Source organism: Neolamprologus brichardi, chromosome 13, assembly GCF_056152115.1.
Source record: "Neolamprologus brichardi isolate AB-2024 chromosome 13, ASM5615211v1, whole genome shotgun sequence".
Classification (NCBI taxonomy): Eukaryota; Metazoa; Chordata; class Actinopteri; order Cichliformes; family Cichlidae; genus Neolamprologus; species Neolamprologus brichardi.
This window is the reverse complement of record NC_142116.1, coordinates 4,597,760-4,622,039: the sequence shown is the minus strand read 5'-3', so window position 1 is coordinate 4,622,039 and position 24,280 is coordinate 4,597,760. Positions and strand designations below refer to the sequence as shown.

The following is a 24,280-nucleotide window of genomic DNA, read 5'->3' as shown; positions in this document are numbered from 1 at the left end:
GGTTTGTGGGATACTTGCTGCACGTACCTCCCTTTGAGCCTCTTAGTACCGACTGAGCATCGTTGAAACTCTACAGCCTGCCTGAATGTTGTTGCTGACACTGTCCGTTCCTTCAAAATCACAGTGTGCCCATCTTTTCCAACAAGATGTAATGCACCATGTCACAAAGCAAAGTAATCTCACACTGGTTTCTTGAACAGCACAACGAGTTCACTGTATTTCAGTGGCCTCCAGAGTAATGGGACCTCAGTCCAATAGTGCACCTTTGGGATGTGGTGGAACGGGAGATTCTCATTATTATCATACAGCCACAAATCTGCAGCAACTGTATTATGCAATAATAAAAACGTGGACTAAAATATCTCAGCAATGTTTCCAGCACCTTTGTGAATCTATGTCATTAAATTTTAAAGTAGTTCTGAAAGCTAGCAGGCTGTGCCTAATAAAGTGTCTGTTGTGTGTAATGTTGTTGAATACGAATATATTTAAAAAGTAGATCAAAAAAATGTATTTCAACACACATAAAGTTGTTCAGACTTCTGGTTTCTTCTCTTGAGTGTGTGCTTTCCCTCTCGCTCTCTACCACAGAGAGCTAATTACTGTAAACTCAGCTTTTTTATTTTTGTTTTTGCTTTTTTTTTGGTCAAAAGATGCTTTGATACATTTTCTCTGCTCATCACAGAGGAAAGAAAAACCCGGGCTTTATGGTTTGATGTTCTGCTTGCTTGTCTTGTTTGCCTATATGTTCCACTTCTGTGCGGTGTGTGGGCCAGACCATCAGGTCAGCTGCAGACACTTTGGCCCAGTGTTTCATCCATAAAACTAAACCTTCGGGGGCCCTTGTTCCATATGCATCTTTGCTTCGTGCCACTCAACATTCCCACCAGCGTACTGTTCACTAATCCACTCACACATTCTCTGATGAAACTGACTTCCAGAGCTTACGGTCGTCTTTGTGTTGGTATTTTTATGTTAATTTCATGTTTTTTGTTAAAATAAATTAGTATTTACTGCCCTTCACCCTGTGTCTCTGTCTCTTGTCATGGCTTCTGAGCTGAGGTCTTGGCAATTTGCATATATTAAGAACATTATTATCCATATTAATCACATTATAATAGTGGGTTACCAAACAACGGGCTTTGCCTAGTGCTACTCTGTCACCATGTCCACTCCAAGTAAAAAAAAAAAAAAGAAGCTAATCCTGTCGTAATGTAACTGTCAGTTCTTCCATGAAATGAATCAGAAGTGCTGCAATTTTTAGTCATAGTGGTTGTGAGGATGGACATGGTTCTGTGTTAGTGGGATTTTGTAGACCACAGCGAGTGTTCTGCCGTGTGTCTGAAATCAGACTGGAGTGCTTGTTGTGGCACTGGGATGTAATAAATCCATGACCTTGGTCTGGAAGGTTTAAGGTGTTCCGTGGCAGGATAAACCAGACCTCTTGGTGCCTTGTTAAGGTGGCATGACTCACCTGCTTGTGGTGATGGTCGTAGGAGTTGATGTGGTTGTCAAACTGTTGGTGTCTCAGATACTGCTTATCGCAGAGCTCACAGTAAAACCTCGAGTCCCCCTCCTCCTACCGAGAGAAAAAGGCGAGAAGGAAATCAGACGAGGAGAAAGGAGTGAAAGTCTTAATATGAAAATATAATTTCTTATATTGTGTCCTTGTGGTGACCTTGGGAGTTATTGCTCCATTAACAAGACATATGGCTCTTTATTCTCAGTTTATGATTTTTTACTAGAAAAATATTCATTTTTTAAATGGTACTTTTTGAAGCATGAATCATGTTATTTTCTTTATTTCATGTGCAAAAGGATTCTGGTTAGTGAAAAGGGAGTACAGTGTGGGAAAAAAGGAGGAAAAACAAAGATGAAGATGTATCACACAAAGTTTCTTTCCGGATTAATTTTCAGCAAACTATCACAGTTTTATCTCTTTAAAGGTTTGGCTATAGCTTCCTCCTATACACACTTTTTCCTTTGGACTTTAGACTTAAATCGTTCTTTTTTTTAATAAAGCTTGTAATTAGAGCCAAATCAAACTCAGGCTTTCTGTGATACACAGACCATTTCTTTCACACCCTCCTCTATTTACTTCCTAGGTGTTTGTACACCATCTCTGCATGTCATAAATGTGTCTTCTCTGTCCCAGGCCAGTGTGTGCTCTGTTTCCCTGTGCCTTTTCTTTCTTCTCACCCCCGAGCAGGTCAGGACAGATGTTTGCCCTGCTTGTTCTGCAGAGGTTTCGTTCTGTTAAAGGGGAGTTTTCCTCTCCCTCTGTGTAGTACTTGGTCACTGGGAGGCATCTAATTGAAAACCTACTGAGTTTCCATACTGGTTGTCTGTTTCTCTGTGTTGGCCTTGTAACAGGCTGGTGTCCTGTGCAGGGTGTACCCTGTCTCTCGCCCTATCATTGTCATGGCGAGTGAGAAGAGCCGTGTGGAAAAGGAAAAAGAGGATCCAAACGCAGGCAGTCGTGAAGGTGTGAAGGTGATTTATTGAACACGAAATATAGAGAGGCAAACGGCAAAACGGAAAACTAAACTATACTGGGACAACTAAACTACAGAGCATGAACAAGAACACGAACATAAAGGAAGGAAGACGATGGTACATGATGGTGACGGCAGGGAACACACGGATGAAACATGGTGGGAACGCAGACGGACCAGCAACTACAATGACAGAGGACACGACTTAAATACACACAGAGAAACACGGGAATTACACACAGGTGGGAATAATCAACAAGACGAGACAGAGGGAAAACTGAACACACTCACTTGAGACGCAAACCTTCACAAACAGGAAACGAGAACACTACACGAAGACGCAGACCTGACACTGAGAGACAGACAGACAGAGAATGACACATGGAACCTGAACTAAACTAAACGTGAGATACAACCGAGAACAAATCCTTAACATGAATAAACAAAAACATAGACTTCTAATAATAATCATCATTATAATAATAATACTCATAGCGCCCAAAACCACGACAATTATTCAAAAATAAACTAACAATCAAAACTCAAAATACTGGGTCGAAACTGACCCAGAACCGTGACAATCATAGCTGGGATAGACTCCAGCAGCCCATGACCCTGAGTTGGATAATCAGAATAGAATGGATGGATGAAGTGAAATGAACTAGCTGAATGCATTGACTGGATATTGAAACCTTGACTCTTCAGTATGTCCATTGCCATCATGGTCAAAGGAGCTTGCAAAGAAAAGCATCTGGACTTCTTTAAGTTGCTTGAAGACGTTTCACCTCTCATCCGAGAAGCTACTTCAGTTCTAAGGTCAAATGGTGGAGAGTCCCAGATTTAAACCTAGTGGGATCCTCTAAAGGATCATCAGGGGGTCCTTTTGTCCTCGGATGAGAGGTGAAACGTCTTCAAGTAACTTAAAGAAGTCCAGACGCTTTTCTTTGCAAAGCTCCTTTGACTACAATGACCTGGATGACTGAGAATCTTCACAGACATGTTGCTATCATGGTATCTTGAACCCTGGCAGGAAGGTTAGGGTGAAAGACGAAGGACCCCCCAGGTTTATACAGTAACAGCCTGTCACTGACAAGAGTAGAAACCCTACCTACCCTATCATACCTTGCTTTATCATCTATTTTAGAAGGGACCATAATTTTCTAAATGAATATCACGGTATAATACACAAGACTTGCAACCAGTGACTGAGACTGTAAACTCTTCTTAAACTGTTACTCAAGTCATAGTCTGAGTGAAAAGTTATATTCTCAAGGTCTTCTTTACAATTGGACTTCTTTTGTGCAACAAGAGAAGTCATCCGAGTGCCGGTCATTAGAGATAATGCAGATTTGTCGATGTGTGCTGACCGTAATGAATTTTAGGTAATGGTTTTTCTGTGTAAACACTCTGCTTATTACAGAATAAGAAAAAAAATTTGTAAACCCTCTAATATATATTTTCTACATATCTCCAATAAACATGAACTAAACTTCATCAGATCTGCACACAAGTCCTAAAAGGCGATAAAGAGAACCCAATTAAACAAATGAAATGAAAATATCATTACTGGTGATTGTATTTTTCTGGGCTAGATGACATTTTAAAATACGTCAGATCACGAGGCATGCAGCTTTTAAAAAATGTAGAGTTTGTTAAATTAGATTGAAAACAGTCCTTTTCACAATATCCCAACAGAAATTACAAACAATACTTATACTAAAGCACTGTAAAATATTAACTAGCTAATATGTTTTCTGTATTCAAATCATCTGATCAAGATGTTAAATACAATGCATAAATGTATGTAAAGGCCCTGAAGGTGTTTTGAGAGAAATAGCTGATTACAAAGATGTAGATTGTTATGCAAAACCAAACAAACTAACAAAGCCTCAGAGTTACACAGAATGTTTTTATTTTCATCTTATTGCACAGGATAAAAAAATAAATATATAAACTTTAAGGACCTTTGGGCTACATGATTTAACTGTGGAAAAGCCCAGTTTGCATGATGAACACTTTTAGTGTTGATACCCTTAAGCAATTTGACTTCTGCCAAGTGGATTTTAAAATACAGATGTTTTTCATATTGCCATTTCCACATAAAGAGGACCAGTGATGCTTATTTTCATATCCTTTATGTAATCTTCGGGTCTGCTACAGTAGCTTTGATTCTCATTGTTCAAAATCGAGGATTATTTTGATGTTATACTCTGCACTGGTGCAGCCACTTTTAGTTTATGCCCTGTCTGTAGCAAGGTATTTTAGCATCCTTTCCTCTTCCTTCAAGACAGCCTTGCCCCTTATTAGCACAAGGATTGAATGTGCCTACAGCCAGGGCTGTGTGCTTCAGATGAGCATATAAGGGATGTCCCATCTGTCTGATGTCTTACAGGTCCAAGCTTACAAAAAAATGAGCATTTAGCGCAGTCTGAAACCTTTTTCGCTCACAGGGATCAAATGCACATACAGTGGCCATGTTTAATATGAGCATCCCCAATTCTAACAGTAAATAGTTAACAGAAAATAATAAAATAATAATAAAAACACTTTAGCTGTGCATTTTGTAAAGTGTAAATGCCTCATATGACCATGTCTAAAGCAGATTTACCGCATATTTTCTTTCCTTATCGAGGAAAAAAGAAGAGAAGAAAGAAAGAAAACTGCATTAAGCCGCCTGCTGATTAAATTATTAGTCACAGACTCGAAAATGTTCACAGCCATTTAGATTATGTAAAGAAAAATAAAATCCGACTTATCAGATAAAGAAGGAAAAGTACATTTCAAAGTGTGTTTGCATATTTATAAATCATGATTTTGAAAGTTGGCCATAGGAAGCGAGATGAAAACAAAATGTGTTTGTGGAAAAGCCCTCTGTGTTGGCTGGAGTGCTAAATTACAGCCATAACCAGTATAGGTTGTAAAAAGCGTTTATGGGGATGTGTATTCATCATACTCAAGCTTTTAATTTGTTACCTGTCATATTGTGTGCGCGTGAGTGTTTGTGTGTGTGTGTGTGTGTTCATTGTTGAGTTTGTCATTTGGAGTGATGCTGTCTCTATTGCTTCCGATGGCTAATGGGCCCTTCAATCACAATTATTGATCAGCAATCTGAGTGTCTGAGTGAACACACACACACATGAGCTGATACACACCCAAATATGCACGCACAAAAAAACACACAGTTTTGCAAACCCATATGTGATCATTTCTCTTTATACAGAACATACAGAAGTGTGTCTAAAGCCCACATGCTTTCACAAATGCAATGCAAGATTTTAACACGCACACACACAGACACACACATTCTCCATTAATGGAAGATTGATTTATCTTTTAAAGCAGGGAAAACTCAATCTGTGACACGACCTTCAGTGGAGGTCTGGGTACTTGGCTGTGTGTGTGCGTCACACATTGCATAAGTTGGAAAATTCCAACTTTTTGTCTCTAAAAATCGAGAAGCTTCCTGAGCGCTGTGAGCATTGTGAAGAGGTCTGTGGGAGAGGAGGGGCCGGAGACAGAAAGACAAAGACAGAAAATGTGATAGAGGACAGACAGAGACAAACAGAAAGCCTGTGACAAAAGCAGAGGGGAAACACAGACAACCTCCCTTAATCCCTCAACGTCCCAGAACGGCTGCCATCCTCTGCCATTACCGCAGGGATCTCCTCCTTTACTCAGCATTAGCTCATCAGAGAAGTGATTACCGTAGCTACCATAATTCCATTAACTAACGAATTTATGTTGCATTATTCTATTACACAACGAAACATTACATTTGCATTATTTAATCAAAGACGGCATAGGTTTGCATTATGTCATTAAAGATGTCGTTGGGTTGCATTAAGCCCGCTGAGGATGGGTTTCCATGTCCATTACACATGGCTTGCTGGATAGCTTGGAAATTGCTGCTCAGTAAACTCAAATTAAAACACATTACAGTTTAGAAGCTTTTGGTGCACTGCTGTGCAACAAAATAGAGATGTTTTCTTGTTGTTCTTTGAAAATCTCATTCCTTTTTTTTTTTATTTGATTCTATTTTGGGTTTTTTTTTTACTTCAGTTGTGGGAGAGCTTTGCGGAAGAGTTTGGGAAATTGTCTGACCTGTAGAGTGAATGAATTTTTTAAAACCCTTTGGACAAACTCTCAGATGCACAGCTGTGAGGAGAAAAAGGAACCTCCCAAATCCACACTACATCTTACAAGCACAGAAAAACAATTTCTGAATAGCTGCTCAGTCAGACCACATGTATTTAAAAAAGAAAAAAACTCAGCCAACTGAAGTGGAGGTGAGTCACGACATATCAGTCAATCTCCAAAAGCTGGTGAACAACTGCATTTAAAAATACAGATGCATTCCCTGCTTTAATTTCCAGTTTATTTCAGTGCTCAGGTGTTTGGTTCATGAGAGAATGAGCATAATATCTCGCTATCCTGCCTCGTGACCTAAGTGGGTGATTGGTAATTTATCCAACTGTGTCTGTTCAAGCATTACTCAAACATTATTCGGTTGCAGATAAGTTTGAAGAGACTTAAGTAAAAGTAGCTGCAGTAACATTGTCTTGGCTGTTTGACTCTCTGTGTCTTTACACACCACTGTGCATTTAAATATTACTTATTATTAATCTCTGGCTCTCTTCCATAGCATGTTTTTTGTCCTGTCTTTCTCCCATTATCCCCAAACCGTGGCGAAAGATGGTTTCCCTCCATGAGGCTAGTGCCTTCTTGTTAAAAGGGAGTTTTTCCCTCCGACTGTCACCAAGTGCTTGCTCATTAAGGGTCATCTGATTGTTGGGGTTGACTGTATTATTGTAGGGTCTTTACCTTACAAAATAAAGTGCCTTGAGTCAACTGTTGTTGTGATTTGATGCCATATGAATACAACTGAGCTGAAACTGAATTGAATAAATCTGTTTTCCCTTCATGAGACACCAGGAAAAAGAAAAAGAAAAAACAGGGAATTCACTTTCACCAAATGTACTATATCATATAACTAAATAGCATATTTCCATACTTCTGTGTGGAGCTTATATGCTCTCCCTGTCCTTGCAGGGGTTCTCTCTCATTGGTCTCACATTTTAATACATGCATATTTGGTTAATCGGTGATTAGTTCACACGGAAATGGTCACAGGTGTGAATGTGAGCATGAATGGTTGCCTGTCTCCTGTGCTGGCTCTACGACAGACTGGCAACCTGTCTTGTTTACTGGATCCCATCCTAGTGCACAAGTCTGAATTGGATAAGCAGTTAAAAAGATGGATGGAAAAGCAAAAGCAACTCTGATGGACCTTCATCTTATCAACATGCCAATATGAACCTACTGGCTAGTCTGTTGACTTGATTTTCTGGGTACAACTCCTGGATTCTGGTCTAGCCATGATAATACAGCACATGTATTATATCTATACCCAATAATGAATGTCCAATTCTTTCATTTCTAATTCTTTAAAATGAAAATTGATGCTTTCAAGATTGTATTTTGGTTCCTGCGTGCAGCCAAAGCATGTTCAAACATGACTGCTCACCAGAAATAAAAAACTAGACAGCTTCTGGTTCCGAAGGTCTTGTCTCTTGGTTACAAATTCTACATATTTATATGATGATATCTGATTATAGACATTAACAAGAAGTCAACAGGTAAATTGTAAATAAGATACAACCATTAGCCGCAGACAGTGTTGGGGAGTAACGGAATACATGTACCGCCGTTACGTATTTAAAATACAAAATATGTGTAACTGTATTCCGTTACAGTTACCGTTTAAAAAGGTGGTATTTAGAATACAGTTACTTTGTTGAAATAAATGGATTACACGGCGGTACTTCCCTGTTTCATATTGTGGCGGGTCAGGACTGTTTGGGTTTTGTTTGACAGCTACGTTCTGTTGTTCCAGGCGGCAGCGTTACGGTTGCCATGGTTACAGGGCGACGCTCTCTCTCTCTGCGTGTTTCCTGGGTGAGAGAGCGCCTTTTTGTTGTTGTGCTAAGCTAATAGGCAGAATGCTACAGGTATAGCTCTGAAGAATGTAGCATCATAGGCAGTGTAGTCCGTGCTGCAGGGAGAATGGACTGCCATACACGTTATGTGTCTGTGAGCGAGGGAGGGAGAAAAAGGAAAAGTACGAGCTGTCATCGAGCAAAAACGGGAGCTGGAAGCATGTAAATATAATAATAACCACTGCAGCCAAGAAGAGTGCCTGACGAGCCCAGTTGTAAGTAAGCTATTAAGACTCGACTGTACACCGTGTTCGTGTTTTCCTCCAAAAACAATAAGTTCCGTTGGAGCAGCCTTTCAACGCCTCTCTCTGTCTCTGCTAGCAAAGTTGACCCAGACAACAAAGTAAAGCTAGTTTTCGGCTACGAGCCCGACACAGAACCCACCGTATTAGCCAGAGGTCCCTTTACTACAGTTCGGAGCCGCGGACCTTCAGTAACAGTAATAAATCACAGCAATAGTACATTCATGTAGTTGTAAACAGCATGATAATATATTAAGTAATCCAAAGTATTCAGAATATGTTACTCTCATTGAGTAACGTAACGGAATACGTTACAGAATACATTTTGGGGCATGTATTCTGTATTCTGTAATGGAATACATTTTAAAAGTAACCTTCCCAACACTGGCCGCAGAGCAACATGAGCATCCTCTTGATTTCATGATTCTGGACACTTGACTAATGTTGTAAGGTTGGAATGAAGCTATTAGAAGAAAAGATAACTTTCTCCATAGACCTACAGACAGCTGGTATACATCTGTCTGAATTTGAGTTTCCTTTTTCATATCATGAAACCAAAACAGGGCTCATATCTGCTTGCAGATGCAAAATTGTCTGTTATGTCTTGTTACTGTAATTGTCAACATCCGATTAGACCTGAGTGTTTCATCTTGACTCCTCTGCTTTTTTTTTGTACATTTCAAGTTGAAGAAAACATATGAAAGAAATAGAATATAAAGCATCAAATAGTGCACATTTTGCCCCGCTCAACTCAATATCTTGAAATGTTTTACTTTTGCTGAAACAAAGCTGTCGGCTGTAACTAATTTGATTTTCGATGTCTTGTAACTGGCTTGATAAGTCTGATGTGTGAAGTGAAGCCCCTCTGCAGCTTTTTTCCTGCCTCGCATGCTCACTGAGCTGCTCCTGTAAATGACTTTCTTACTGACAGATTTCTCTTCCTCTGTCTCCCTCAGGGTTATGTTCTTTCTCCAAGCTTGTACTTTCTTAACACTAATGACAAACCACAGTCAGGATGTAGATAGACTCTTTTATCAGGTTTAAGGGAATAAAAAGGAGAATATTGATCATTTTATGCTGCCCATGCTGTGGCTTAATCACCACCTTAATGCACTAAAAATTAGGGACAAGGTCAAAACATTTTTCAAAAAAAAAAAGAAGAGAAAGAAATGAAAGAAAGATGAATTATTGAATATTTTCTGTCAGTGTCTGAAGAAAAAGACAAGATCTGTAAGAAATGCTGCGGCATTTGTTCACCTTTATACCGAATGAGCTCTTTAAATGTTCTTTCACTGCTTATAATGAATACCGGCTGATGTGACAACTAGGTGATAAGTAGCCTGGAAGGTTAGCAGCATTCAATAAGAAAAACTGAGTCAACCTTTTAAAGAGCACGCAGCATGGAAAGATGAAGTCACTGCTCGCTACTAGTAAGGCCTCTGTGTAATATCTCAGAGTGCCAAAAGTCAATAAAATATGTAATATAAGTAAATATGAGGTTACTTTATTACCACCGACCAAAGAATGCCACATTTGTTATTGATCATCTTTTCAAAGGGCTTCATGGAGCTATTGACTCGTGCGCTGTTATTTTGTGTCTTTATATTAAACGCAGTTATAATTTTCTTTGCATTTGATCCGTTTTATTCATGTGGTTTTGGCAGGTTTTTTTCATCATAACATCCCTTCTGGAAAAATAAAGGCTTGCAATAAAAAAGGAAAATCAAATTCAGTTAAATGGCACTGTTCTCGTGTGTGTGTGGCGCGTGTGCAGTCGGAATAAGTACGTTCTAATTGCAAGAAGAAGGAAACATGGTTCACCATTTTATCAAATGTACCACTCTCCAAGAAGGACCTATTATATTATATTATATTATATTATATTATATTATATTATATTATATTATCTGTAGGTTCTGGTCTTCTAGAGGGGAAATAAGCATTTATTAATTTGTTGTGAGAACATCCAGGCCTTCACATTATGGCAGACCAGCTCTATTACTGTTTAGAAACTAACAGACTCAGTTTTAGAGCCACAGAAATATATTTTGCCTTCAGTGGATAAATATAAAAACCCTTCCAATTTAAGGCTAAATATGAGAGTTTCAGTCCCTTTATTTCCTCCATGAGTCTTCAGTTGATGAGTGCTTGGCAAGGTCTGGTAGTCCAGCAAATATTGTCCCTCGTTCATTTACTGGAGATTGGAAATGGTTCAAGAACGGAATGACCCGTTCTGCCAGAAGATGTACAGACAAGCTCATGTACATATAACTGAAAACTGAATTGGTTGCTCTTTGAAAATAACAGTGTTGGTTTAAGGGAGGTAAGCTGATTTAGAAAGAAAGAAAGTAAACAGTATTTGCAGTAAAGGTCTTTTTATAGCCTTGATGCTATTCTATATGAATTAAAGGCAACCTATTTGGATCAGGTCCAGGTGTGTATTTCTTTTGTTGGACTCATTCACACTGCAGGTCTTAATGCTCAATTCCGATTTTTTGATCAAATCAGATTTTTTTGTCTGCTCGTTCACACTACAAATAAAATGCGACAGCAAACGCGCTCTAGTGTGAACCCTCAAAGCGGCCGCATGCGCAAAAGATGTCACACACAACGCGCTCTGTTTAGACCCAGAGCAACAGTATTGTTTGACAGATGGCCGTTAATATAAAGACTTTGGACTTTACGTTTCCCAATTTTTGCTTTAAGTTATTTTGTTATTGACATAATAATGTAAATAACCTAATAATGATCCTTATTGCTGTTTTAGAGGAGCGGTGCTTCAAAGGATAGCTGCAGATTTCTGTCAGAATCTGCAGATTATACAGTACAAATAAAATGTTCACGTTTGTCCAACGTTGTCTTCCCAACAGTTTCACTGACATCTACACTGGATGGCCAGGAAGCGTTCGCGATGTCTTCTCCGGCGCTGATAATTGGCGTCTGTCTTGTGTCGGTGACGTAAAAGACAGATTTAATGCGACATGACCGTTCAAACAGCAGTCACTTTCTAAAACATCATATGTGTATCGGATTCAGTACCACATATGAAAGTGACCCAGATTGGATTTGAAAATATCGGATTTGCGCCGTTCACACTGTCATACCATGATCGGATATGGGTCGCATAGGGTCAAAAAAAATCGGATTTGCTGCGCTTTCGCCTGCAGTGTGAACGTAGCCTAACAGAGCAGCTTTGCATGCCCTCCAAGTCATCCAAGTCTTTTTTAGCTTCACCCTCCCTCAAAGCCAACTTCCTTCCAAACAGCTCTGCTCTGTATGATATCATGCAAAAATTCTCTATATAAATAAAATGTGCATTATTTGAAACTATGGCCACCTTTAACATAAACGTCCACCATTATAAGTATGTAATATATAAGAAAAGTCAAAAACAAACAAACAGTTGTTTAAAAGAAAGCTCTCCTGATATTGGGACTGATAAAAATGCCAGTGTTGTGTTTGAATCTTTGTTTACGCCAATAATCAAACCAGCAAAACGACTTTCAGATTCATTCTTTCGAGTATGTGATTCATTAGAGATTCAACAGTTATTTCTCTACTAATAACAGAAATGTGTACAGATTCTTGTCATACATAGTTTTAATCGCAGATGTCAGTAATGCCTTTGAAAAAAAAGTGAATATTAAAAATCTAACTTAGATTTGCATGTCAACAAGCATGGAAAAAGACATTCAAGGAAAGGAAGCGATGCAAAGAACACTTGTCTGCATATAGCACTTTGCAAGAGTCTTGAGTCTTCTTTATGGTTTACTAGGAAAATGGGAAAATGCTGCAGCATCATACTGAAACATAGGAATACAGCATATACTATCACCACAGCCTGAACCCTTTTAGGCAGCTTCATTGTAATTTTTTAAGCAGACTTCAGGAATACTTCTCCAGGCTTCTTGAAGGACATTCTTCTTTGGATGTAGAAGGACTGGACTGAAAGTAAAACATTGAAAAACCTTCAGAAAGTCCAGAGAACTATTCGTAAGTCTCAAGACCTCTTAAAAAAGTCTGCATCTTAAGATGCAAAATACAAAGAAATGAGGGATGTAGCTCAAGACGAGATTATTAATCATGGTAATAATTTTATATTGCTATAGGTAACTTGTTTTACTTTCAGTATCCACTGATGTGAATTTCTGTCAGAAGAGCTGCACAGAAATGTTTGGCTGCGTTTCATCGCTTTGCTCTGGGGAGCACACTCCTGCTCACTCAGCTGTTGGAGCTGCTGCATTTCAGTTAGCCAAAACAACTTCTTGTTTTGTACATGCAGGGGACCTGTGGGATTACTACACATTTTATAACATGTTGTCAGAGTCAAAGTATGCTGGTAGAGTCAGAGTTTCTGCACTGAGGGACTGCAACAAAGAGAGGCTGCTGCCTAAAAGCACCACCAGTAGCTGGGACTATAAAGGCCGAGCTGTTCCCAGCCGACTGGATGCGTCTGTGCTTAACCTCATCGCGCTGCAGTAAGGTCTTCTCCGGACTCTGTCTTTTTATGCCATTGCTGACAACAGCACTGAAAAAATTTCAGTGCTGTTGCTCAAAATTTTCCTGGGTGCCAAACTGAAGGAAACTATCCCTGCTGGACAGCGAGAACTATTACTTGGATTTAAAAAAAATGACTTCTTGAGTATTTCTGCAGTGATTTAAACAAGGTGTGCATCAGTCATGGTTTTTCAGTTTTGATCATGCTCAGCCTCGGGCGATTCTCTGTGATCCCTTTTCATTGCTGTCAGTTTAACTTCCTCCCTTTGTTGGTTTTCTCCCCAATTTCCTCCACCACCTGTTCTTGATCAGTTAATCGCTCTCCCCAGCGTACACACTCCCCTGTTTCCCTCGCCAGATTGTCTTGTCACTGTCCAGTCAAGCTTCCAAGTGGATATTCCTTGAGCTAGATTTGACTCCTTGTGTTTTTCTTTCCCAGTATTTATCCCATGTGGTTTTTTTTTCCTATTTCAAAATTTTCTTGCACGTTTTTCATAGTGTGACTCTGCTCACGTGTGACCTTTAACCAGAATCCTCTGCCTTACTGACCGGGAACCCATGTATGACCGTTGGTAACTTATATATATACTTATATATTTTGCATTGTTTCATGTTTTTGGTTTGTTTGCTTTCCTCATTGAATTGAAGCATCATCAGATGGTCATCATCATCTTTGGTGTCATTACATCACACAGTAAGTTCAACTACAGTCAAAGAAGACACTGATACACTGAGATAAAATAATAAAGTAACCACCTGATCATTGCAACACCCACAACTTGATGTCTGTTTTTTACGATTGTAAACTTTTAGAAGCAGTGAAACTGGATCTAAGTTATTCTGTCTCTATAGGTTGCATGAATAAATTATTATAAATTATTATTATTATTATTATGTTTGTTGCATTATCAGAAATGCATTATATTATTTGGTGTTTATGGCTAAGACAGGCTAGTATAAGGATATCTTACTCGGTTTACTTGGTTGTTACAAATGGGACAGCATGCTTTCTGCAGTTAGACATAAAAGCCTGCAGCCAAGTAAATGTACTTTGGTTTGAGTGTTTGCTTCATTCATACTGGCAGCCAAGAAGAAAAACATTTGTCAGCTTCGTGGTTGAAATAACAACTAGTAGATTTAGAGAATATCAGATGGCTACAAGTTCTCCTGCGTGAAGATGTGCCAAAAAAGAAGTGCCAAAATGGCTCCAAAGCCACCATTGCTGGCAGTTTACTAGAAGTAAAATCCAAGAGTACAACTAATTACAAGAGACATACACAGTATGACCTGGTCTGTTTATTTATACATGCTTTAAATTAGAAGCCCATTATCTTTTTTTTTAAAGGCACAATTTAGGCTTCTGTATATCTGGAATGATTATGGGTCTAGAAATAGGTATAAACCACTTGAGAATAATGTGTGAATGCTTGTCCTTGAGTATATTTTTGTCATTGTGTGTCAAAATAATGTGAACATTGTGAAATATGGTACAGTACATGCAGGATCTCTGAAATGGAGAGTTTCAGTTTGTAAAGAATGCTGAAGTGGTAATTAACCCTTTAAGACCTACCATAGAACCAAGTCCACCAGAGCTTATATTATATTTTTACATGCTGTGGAGCCATTTTTGGGAGCATTTCAAGTTGCTATACATCAATACAACCATTATAGCCCAAATTTTAATAATATGTATGCATTAAGTGCATAGTAATTACATAAATTGCAAAAAAGTGCAATAAACTACAAAAAAATTGAAAATCGTTTTTGTTTTTTTAACATATATTTCTAGTTAGAGAAATTTAAGAGGCTTATCCCTCAAAACTGTAAATACAAATAAGTTGCACAAAATAGTTTCCCACCACAGGAAATTTATTTTGAGTGTCTTCATAGTTTTATTTTTGAAATACACCAATTTTTATACACTGCAGGAAAAACGAAAATAAATATTATAGTGCAAATTTGCAAAAAAGCAGCATATGCATCAAAATAAACTATTTCCAGCAGTGCAATATGAGTCCTAAGCATCCCAGAAACGACACAGAAAGTCATAAAGTCAAACATAACTTTTAAAAACACCAGTATAGGCTCATGAGGCCCTAATTATAAAAAAAAACTACATTTCCGCAAAATGACGTCACTTCCGGTTTCAGGCAGGTCATGGCGGACATGCGATGGTTCGAGCTGATGGAGTAGGAAGTGTTATGAACAGCTGATCGGATCGGCAAAGCGTGTTTCTGGAATATTATGTTTTTGTTGCTGCAAGCGCTTTTTATGCAGTTTTTGCAAAGCTATATGTGGAAGGAAACTGTGACCGAGGACAAGCTGATGGCATAAGATGTAAGTACAACTCCTCAGGTTTCATATGCAAAAAAAATTATTGCGCTAGCTCACGTGGTTGCAGAGCTACCGGGATTTCAAAATAGTTACGCAAAACGGAGCGTGCTGCTCAGACCGGCTTTTAAAGGGTTAAGGACTCATGCAACCAGCACAGACTGACATTCATCTAATTAGAACAAAGACACTGTGACACTGGAAGGCATTTTTGTAAAACATGCACACCTGGTGGCTCAAAATGATACTGAAATGTTTTGATCCAACCTAATGTCTCTCACAGAAAAGACAAATTGTTCTTACCTCCAAGTTATCACATTGATATTTGGGCTACGTCCACACGTACACGGGTGTTTTTGAAAATGGAGATTTTCCATTTTCGTTTTAAAATATAATCCCGTCCACATGTAAAGGCAGAAATGAAGGAAAACGCTGCTAGGAACATGCCAAAGCAACAGGTGGCGCTATATTCCTAACCGTGTAGAAATGTTGGCCAATCAGAAGTCTAGAAGCCTCGGTGGGAAAAAGTAAACAAAGATGGGGCATAGAAGCAGAACCGAGTCGTATGTGTGGAGGGACAGTAACTGTGTGTGTATATGTAAGCATTTAAACACTGCACAGAGTAAAATTAACAGTAACAGTGTTGTAGAAATTCATTTCACCGAAACAATAACGTGGCGCAAAGTGTGACGTCAAAAAAGGCGCACACCTTCTGCGTTTTCTCCATCCACATGTAAGTGCAAAAATTTTCGAAAATATCCACCCTGGCAGGCGTTTTTAGAAATCTCAGTTTTCAGTGACCGAAAACGCCGTTTACGTGTGGACGAAAGGTGCAAACGCATAGGAAAATCTGCGTTTTCAAAAATACCCGGGTACGTGTGGACGTAGCCTTGGTCAGAACACATTTCCACTTAGAGGTTAGCCACTTCCCATCAACTTTTTTCATCTTCTTGTCTTGTCAACTAGACTTCAATATGCTTGCTGGAGTTTTCACAGAACCATTTAACAAAGGAGGAGAAACCTCTTTGCAAATGGAAGAAATTTGTTCTTTATCATGTGGTTCAAGTTGTTGAAGAGTGTGTGTATGTATATGTATATATATATATATATATACACATATATATTCAAATCCCTTTTGCTAAACGTAACCAAGTAGACAAAGTGCCTAAACACAACCAAACCGAATCTATGATTCTGTCCCCACAAACTGTGTCCATAGGTGGGAATAAGATTGCAGATGCAAGTGGGGCAATTAGCTTCCTGGGCTCCCCTCAGTGATTTGCATGAACCACTGCTTTCCTGCATAGTAGTGTGGCATCTAACTAGGATGCCTCCTGGATGTTTTCCATGGGAGGTGTTTTAGAGAATAACCAATTGGGAGAGGACCCCGGGGCAGGCCCAGGACATGCTGGAGAGATTATGTCTCTCAGGTGACTTGGGAAGGCTTCATTATCCTCCCATATGAGCCGAAGGAGGTTTCTGGCAAGAGGGTGCTCTGGGCATCTCTGTTTAGACTGCTGCCCCTGCAACCTAGACCCTGATAAATGGGAGAAAATGAATGAATATATGGATGGATGGATCAAAGTAAAATAAGTGGGAAAATAGTGGTCCCAAAAGGGATATGAACCCCCTTCTTCTCAAATGGAGAGATTATGCCAACGACATCATTATGCAAATTTGACTCATCTGGCAAAATGGTATTCAGGAGCCTTACCGTGTATGTTACCTGGTGAGAAAGCTTCTCTCCACGACTTTATAGAGCCTTAAACTGACAACAACTTCATTAGACCCACAGCACATAAGGAGTTTTAACCTCAGAAGTTTTAACCTCAGAAGCGATGTCGTGCTAAAGATGTCAAACATATGGACGTGCCTCTGGCTTCATGTCCATAACAGATTTTATGCACTTTTTACAAATGTGTTGCATAAACAGGGTGAGGATGTGTAACATTGGGAATGGGGATGTGCTGCAAACACATTTAAATTGATGTTCCTGGCTACTTTAGACAATAGCACCCCCAAAGAGCAGCTTATATAATGTGGATGATAAATACGGCATCCTACTCCGTGCTCGAACATCCCAGCTGGGGATTAAAACCTGAACAGGCTATCCTAACAATGGTTTTGCAGATCAGTTGTTTTTTCAACTTTGCAGACTTTGAACTGTTTTTTGTAAATTTATTGAACTGCTGTCCCCTGGTTGACTCCCACTGTTTTGTCCCTGCAGTACCTTGTTAATTGCAACAAATTAACCCAATTATCTTAATGGGACATTACCTCGTTATAGAACTATGATTGACCTCAGTTGGAACCAGGTAATTGCGGAAACATCAACAGGTCTCTGGGATAATGTGTGGCAGCCATTAATGCACGACAGAAATATTCCACAAAGATTTAATTTGATATTTTAGAGGTTTTAATATTTCTGGATGATACAGAGACAGAAATATCTGATATATGATCTCTGTAAAAGACTGAATTTGATTTATTTTTGTTATTTTTTATTTCATCACAGATTTTTAAAAAAAACCCAGCCTGAAGACACTATTACTTCTATAAAGTCAAATTTTGTATACATTATTTTCCCATATGGAAAAGAAATATAAAAAACGTATAAGATGCATAAGATGTGGCTTACTTCATATAGTGAATCATGTAAGGCTTATATGATTTGCTCATGAAAGTGGCCACTTTCTCATTACTTTCATATATTGTTTTAGTAAGTATCCAAAACATACACGTTTCATTTATATAATTTTTCAAGGGATCTTATATCTGTTTTCACTCTTGTATGCTTTTCATACACGTTTCACACAAGACAGATACAAACTTTATAAGATTTATATATATGTCTTTTCCATATGGGTTGTGTCAATAAATGTCAATGACAGTATCAATACTTTCATGAAAGACTGCATCTACATTATGGTGCAAGTAGCGTTTTTATGTTACTCATATTTCACCTTTTTAACAGTAAAATTCAGTTTGTCTTATAAAATAAATAATTCTATAGATTTGTATTATATTTCTTTAATATTTAATAATATTTCAATGAAACTTAAAATACATCATTTAGGTTATTATATTATTATTGAAAAAAAAATGTCATATGTAAGTACATTTTCTTTTAAAAAGAAAAGTATGGCAGAAGCAGAATATGAAAACAAATCTACGAGGTTCAGAATAAATGGTAGCTAGCTTATAAGCGTTAACATGAAGAAACATCTGTTTCATTCTGTTATTGTCAGTGGTCCAAAATATTTCTGAATTCTTAACAGACATTTCATTAAAAAAATAATATTTTACTTATCATAATAAGGACACTGTAAAACAAAAAGTGATTCATACTCAGCTTCTCTTAAGTGACATAACTTACATAACCTGCTGCCCTCCTTTATATTTGTAAATCTGCCAAATTTAAGAGAAAAAAGCAGGCGTCCTGTTTGCTGCTGGTGCAACTAAAGATCTTTCATTTTTATGTTACTCATATTTCACCATCTTAGATGATAAATTATATATTTATACAGATATATATTAGTTCCTTAACAACTGCACCGGAGCTCCAGAGCCCACAAAAATAGTTTGATTGACTAATTTAATATAAAAACACAAAACAAGAGTGTAATCATTCATCATTTGATATTTTCGATCTATTGATCCAGAAATCTATCCCATAACTCTATCCCAGCTCAGGCAGCAATTATTAATAATTTAGCCACCTACATGTTTACCACAAGGAAACAAGAGGTTCACTTGATTGCATCTCTAAACCTTTTCTTTCATAGAAATTACACACTTAAAGAAAATCCTTTGTGCCTGAAAAATGGCTTCAATGTATCTCTACACCCCCTTAAATATGTGCAGATCTATGCATCTATGAATATGCAAATTGTTCTTTGCTTCGGTCTCCACCGTCCCTCCACCAAGAGCATACCTGCTCACCTCCGACTCTGCAGAAACCATTTGAAAGTATGCAGTGGGAAGTTATATAATTGGAGCACTTTAATAGTTCGTGCTCAAACTGAAAAACAATAGTGAACAATAACAAGAAGAGTTGTTCTGGGTTGTCTTCATAGGAATGTATTTTAGGTATTAGTCTTTATGGTAGAAGTGGAGTGATAATTACTAAAATGAGCCTTAACAAACAGATCAAAATGTTCTGCCAGTGTTATATTAGCTGAACCTTGACTCCTGAAGCCTGCTTTGAATAGACAGCCACACCCTGGAGTTGTTTGAAATTATTCCATAGGTTTGTTATTTATAAACCGATGTCTGAATCTTTGTTTTTGAGGCTGCCATTGATCCACTGCACTGGTCATAGAGCTGAAGATACCACCAGTATTATTTATCTGGTAGACCTTTCTTGCAGATTCTGCTTGAGTCTACTGTTTTTAACCCTTTAAGACCTACCATAGAACCAAGTCCGCCAGAGCTTATATTATATTTTTACATGCTGTAGAGCCATTTTTGGGAGCATTTCAAGTTGCTATACATCAATACAACCATTACAGCCTAAATCTTAATAATGTGTATGCATTAAGTGCATAGTAATTACATAAATTGCAAAAAAGGGCAATAAACTACAAACAAATTGAAAATCGTTTTTGTTTTTTTAACATATATTTCTAGTTAGAGAAATTTAAGAGGCTTATCCCTCAAAACTGTAAATACAAAAAAGTTGCACAAAATAGTTTCCCACCACAGGAAATTTATTTTGAGTGCCTTCATAGTTTTATTTTTGAAATACACCAATTTTTATATACTGCAGAAAAAACGAAAATAAATATTATAGTGCAAATTTGCAAAAAAAGCAGCATATGCATCAAAATAAACTATTTCCAGCAGTGCAATATGAGTCCTAAGCATCCCAGAAACGACACAGAAAGTCATAAAGTCAAACATAACTTTTAAAAACACCAGTATAGGCTCATGAGGCCCGGATAGTTAAAAACTACATTTCCGCGAAAATGACGTCACTTCCGGTTTCGGGCAGATCATGGCCGACATGCGACAGCTGATCGGATCGGCAAAGCGTGTTTCTGGAATATTATGTTTTTGCTGCTGCAAGCGCTTTTTATGCAGTTTGTGCAAAGCTATATGTGGAAGGAAACTGTGACCTAGGACAAGCTGATGGTATAAGATGTAAGTACAACTCCTCAGGTTTCATATGCAAAAAAAGTTATTGTACTAGCTTACGTGGTTGCAGAGCTACCAGGATTTAAAAGTAGTTGCGCAAAACGGAGGGTGCAGCTCTGACCGGTTTGCAAATATTTGACCAACAGAACACAACTACCCGTTACCTTTTTGGTATTTTAGCTTTTAAAACAGTTGAAAAAATGTTCTTTTATAAATTGTATCAGATTTATTTTCTCATTAATTGAAGGTTATCATGGTACCTTATAGTACACTTTAATGTGGGAATCAGTCTAAACTATAAAGAAATCATACAGCTGAATTATCAAAAAAAAACTTGACTGTTTGTCCAGCCGCAATTTGCCACACAGACACAGAGTGAGACATCAGCTGCTGTACCATAATGGTCACAGCAAGGGAGCGGAAACTGTCCCGCTCTGCCACTGTCATTTCATGGCAACTGCTCACCTGTGGTGTTGGCTCTTTTGTCTCATTCATCACTTTTTTTTCTTTTTCTTTTTACTAATATATGAAACATGTTAGCAACTATTAATAATATTTTGTATATTTTTTTAATCTATTTTTTTCACATTACGATTTTTTAATAATCCTCTATTCTCATAAAGTTTAAATGAATGGGCTTTAAAATGTTCATCCAAGGTGTATATGTCATTTCACTTATCTATCAAATTTAGAAAATACAACTTTTTCATTTCTAACATTTTAACCAAATCTAATTTCTTTTTTTTTCTTTTTTTCTTTTTTTTTGGGGGGGGGGGTTAATTACTCAGTGAGCTTTGTCCACCTTTTTCGTTAACAGTTCTTTTTTGTTATAAAATATTTGTTAAAAATGTCCTAAATTGCAAGTTTGTTCACTATATGTCTTTCAGAGGTGCTTAATTCATATTTGTTCTTCAATGCTGTAACACGTAGAGGCTGTGCTGCACATGCAAAAATTACTCTGCACAGCAGCCTGCAGCTTAACATGTAGTTGAGGAAAGTGTTTCTAAGATAAATTTGATATTGGATGAGTGTTTACCCTTCATTAAAAATAACGATATTTAGTTTTCTTTAGGGACCTACAAAGAAAATTACGTGTTTCTGATGATTCAGCAAAACCTGATATTGTGGTCAGTGATAATTCCTGCAAGAATATCTTTACATAGCAACTAGTCAGGTTTAGGGGATGATTGTATTTTATTAAACAATAAAACACAATCTTCTGTGCTAATTTAGTAAATTTGCTTGTGAGATTTCTGGCTAGGATCTCCGTGAAACATCCTCTCTCCTTGGCTGGTCAGCTGTGCAGCCATGACGAGATTCACAATTTTTAGCAGCCAATTTGATTTCCTGCCTGCCAAATTACTTTTTGGATCGCAGAAGTCGGATCAAACGCAGGTGGGCTACCTTCCAGAGTGGCTAGTAGACCTGACAGACTTAAAGCCAAAGTCATAATGCACACAAACACCCACTCTCATGTGCACAGCCTGCCACCCACACACACAGAGATACACACACTCAGAAACTCTCTCTGTGTCTTGATGGCGAATATTTCATGGCTCATTTGTCTGAGTGTCTGAACAACAGAAAGCAAGAGAGACAGAGAGATAAAAACTAATGATAGAGACATGAAGAGAGAGGATGAATAATAGAAAGAAAAGATGAGAGGGAGTGCGAATAATAATGAAAAGAGAAGATGAGACAGTAGAGGGAGAATGGGTGTTGAAGTAATGATGCAGGAATAACATCCTCCTTATTGTCTCAGTGTATCTATGTGTCTCCTATCTTAGTCTTATTCTGTCTCTTCCCCTTGCCTCTCCGTATCTCCGTCTTTCTTTGCCGGTCTCTCATCTTTCAAGTCATTTCATCATCAGCCATGCGGCAGAGACAAGGCAGAGTCAAAAATCACTCAGAGACATTTTTTTTCTCAGATTTTCACTTGAACCAAGACCGCAAAGGACCTCTTTGTGGTTTACATCAATGGATAGCTTACTAAACATGCCTACTGAAGATGATCCATGACACAAACACATAACAACCAAACAGAGATTAAACAATCAGAAGGAGCCAGAAAATGACCATAAAGAGATACAAAATCACTACAAAAAGATAGGAAATATCGGCACATAGAGAAAGGAAATTACCATAAGAAAAAAAAAAAGATAACATAACACGGTAAAATGGCAATGCAGACACTTAAAAAAACCAAATACATAAAATAACAACCAAATCACTCAAGAAGTGAAATATGAGCACAAAGAGATTCTAAATGACTACAAAGACAACCAAAATTGACAAAAAATTGTCTTAAAAAAGATGCAGAATTGCCATAATTATCCATGAAATGGTGCAAAATGGCCAAGGAAGGCATGCATTTACAACAGAGCAACACAAAATGACAAAAAAATGGTCAAATGAACAGCAACACTATATAAAATTACATCAAACACAATATGTTGCAAAGTATGACCAAAAAACAAAATGCCAATCAATAGACACAAAGTAACTAAAAGGATGTGCTACGGACAAAATGGAAATGGAATGGCCACAAAGAAATGATCATCATTACAAACAGAAAAATGGGTGTGCATTATCCATAATTAGTCACAAATTACCCTAATAAGATGCTAAATTGCAATACACTCAAATCCTAGCAAAGTAGGAAAAAATGGACACAAAGAAACCGAAAAGGACTATGCAGACAGTCCTAATCTCCAAAAACAGACAGAAAATGACTGCAATGAGATGTAAAGTGACAAACTAGATACAAGCTGCGAAATTTCTACAAAGAAACCTCAAATGTCTACAGACTATAATGACTGAAAAGAGAAGCAAAAGTGCTTTAAAGGGATTCAAAATTACCACAAAGAATGCAAAAGCATGACAAATGGCCTACCATGAAACCTTAAAGTGACAGTAAATTGCAGCAAATTTGACAAAAAAAAGACATATAAAGCTGCCATAAAGTTACATCAAAAAAAGATAAGATTAAAAAAAACCCAATTGCAAAGATACAATGCAGCAACTGAAAGAAATGGAGGTGAGTCCAAAATATTCCAAGGGAGATACAAAATGTCAATAAAGTGCCTTCAGAGAAAGCCAAAATACCAAAGAAATACAAAACAACTATAATTTGACACAAAGTGGCAACAAAAAGAAGAAAATTTATGTTGAAGTATTTTTTTTTTATGTCTACAAATAGAAACCAAAAGAAGGCAGCGAGGTGGTCAAACATGAAACAACCACAGGAATAGTTCATTGGCCAAAAGCAGTACAGAACCAAAAAGAGAAACAAAATGAATGCATAACCATAAAATGAAATGAGAAACAACTACAAAAATAAGTCACAAAAAGAGAACTGAGGCTCAAAATGACAACAATCAGAATTTAAAAAACAGACAAAATGGACCCAATGAAAAAAGCCACAAATAAATATTAAATAGCTACAAAGAGATAGACAATGACAATAAACTATTAAAAAAAAATAGAAACAAAATTCAAAAGTACTATGGAGCAATGTAAAAGAGTGTCCCTTTTAGTCTTGGTGTCTCGTTGTCACGTGAAAGAAACTGGCGGTTCTTTTACATCA

At 37.7% G+C, this 24,280-nt stretch overlaps 1 protein-coding gene across 1 annotated transcript in view; it reads right to left on the bottom strand.

Moving 5' to 3' along the window:
- Positions 1-24,280, bottom strand: part of LOC102799940 (uncharacterized) — a 93,890-nt gene that overhangs the window by 22,565 nt on the left and 47,045 nt on the right. Inside the window, exon 2 of the mRNA XM_006783509.3 lies at positions 1,472-1,576. Coding sequence (XP_006783572.2) covers positions 1,472-1,576 — 105 coding nt within the window. The remainder of the gene's footprint in view (positions 1-1,471; positions 1,577-24,280) is intronic.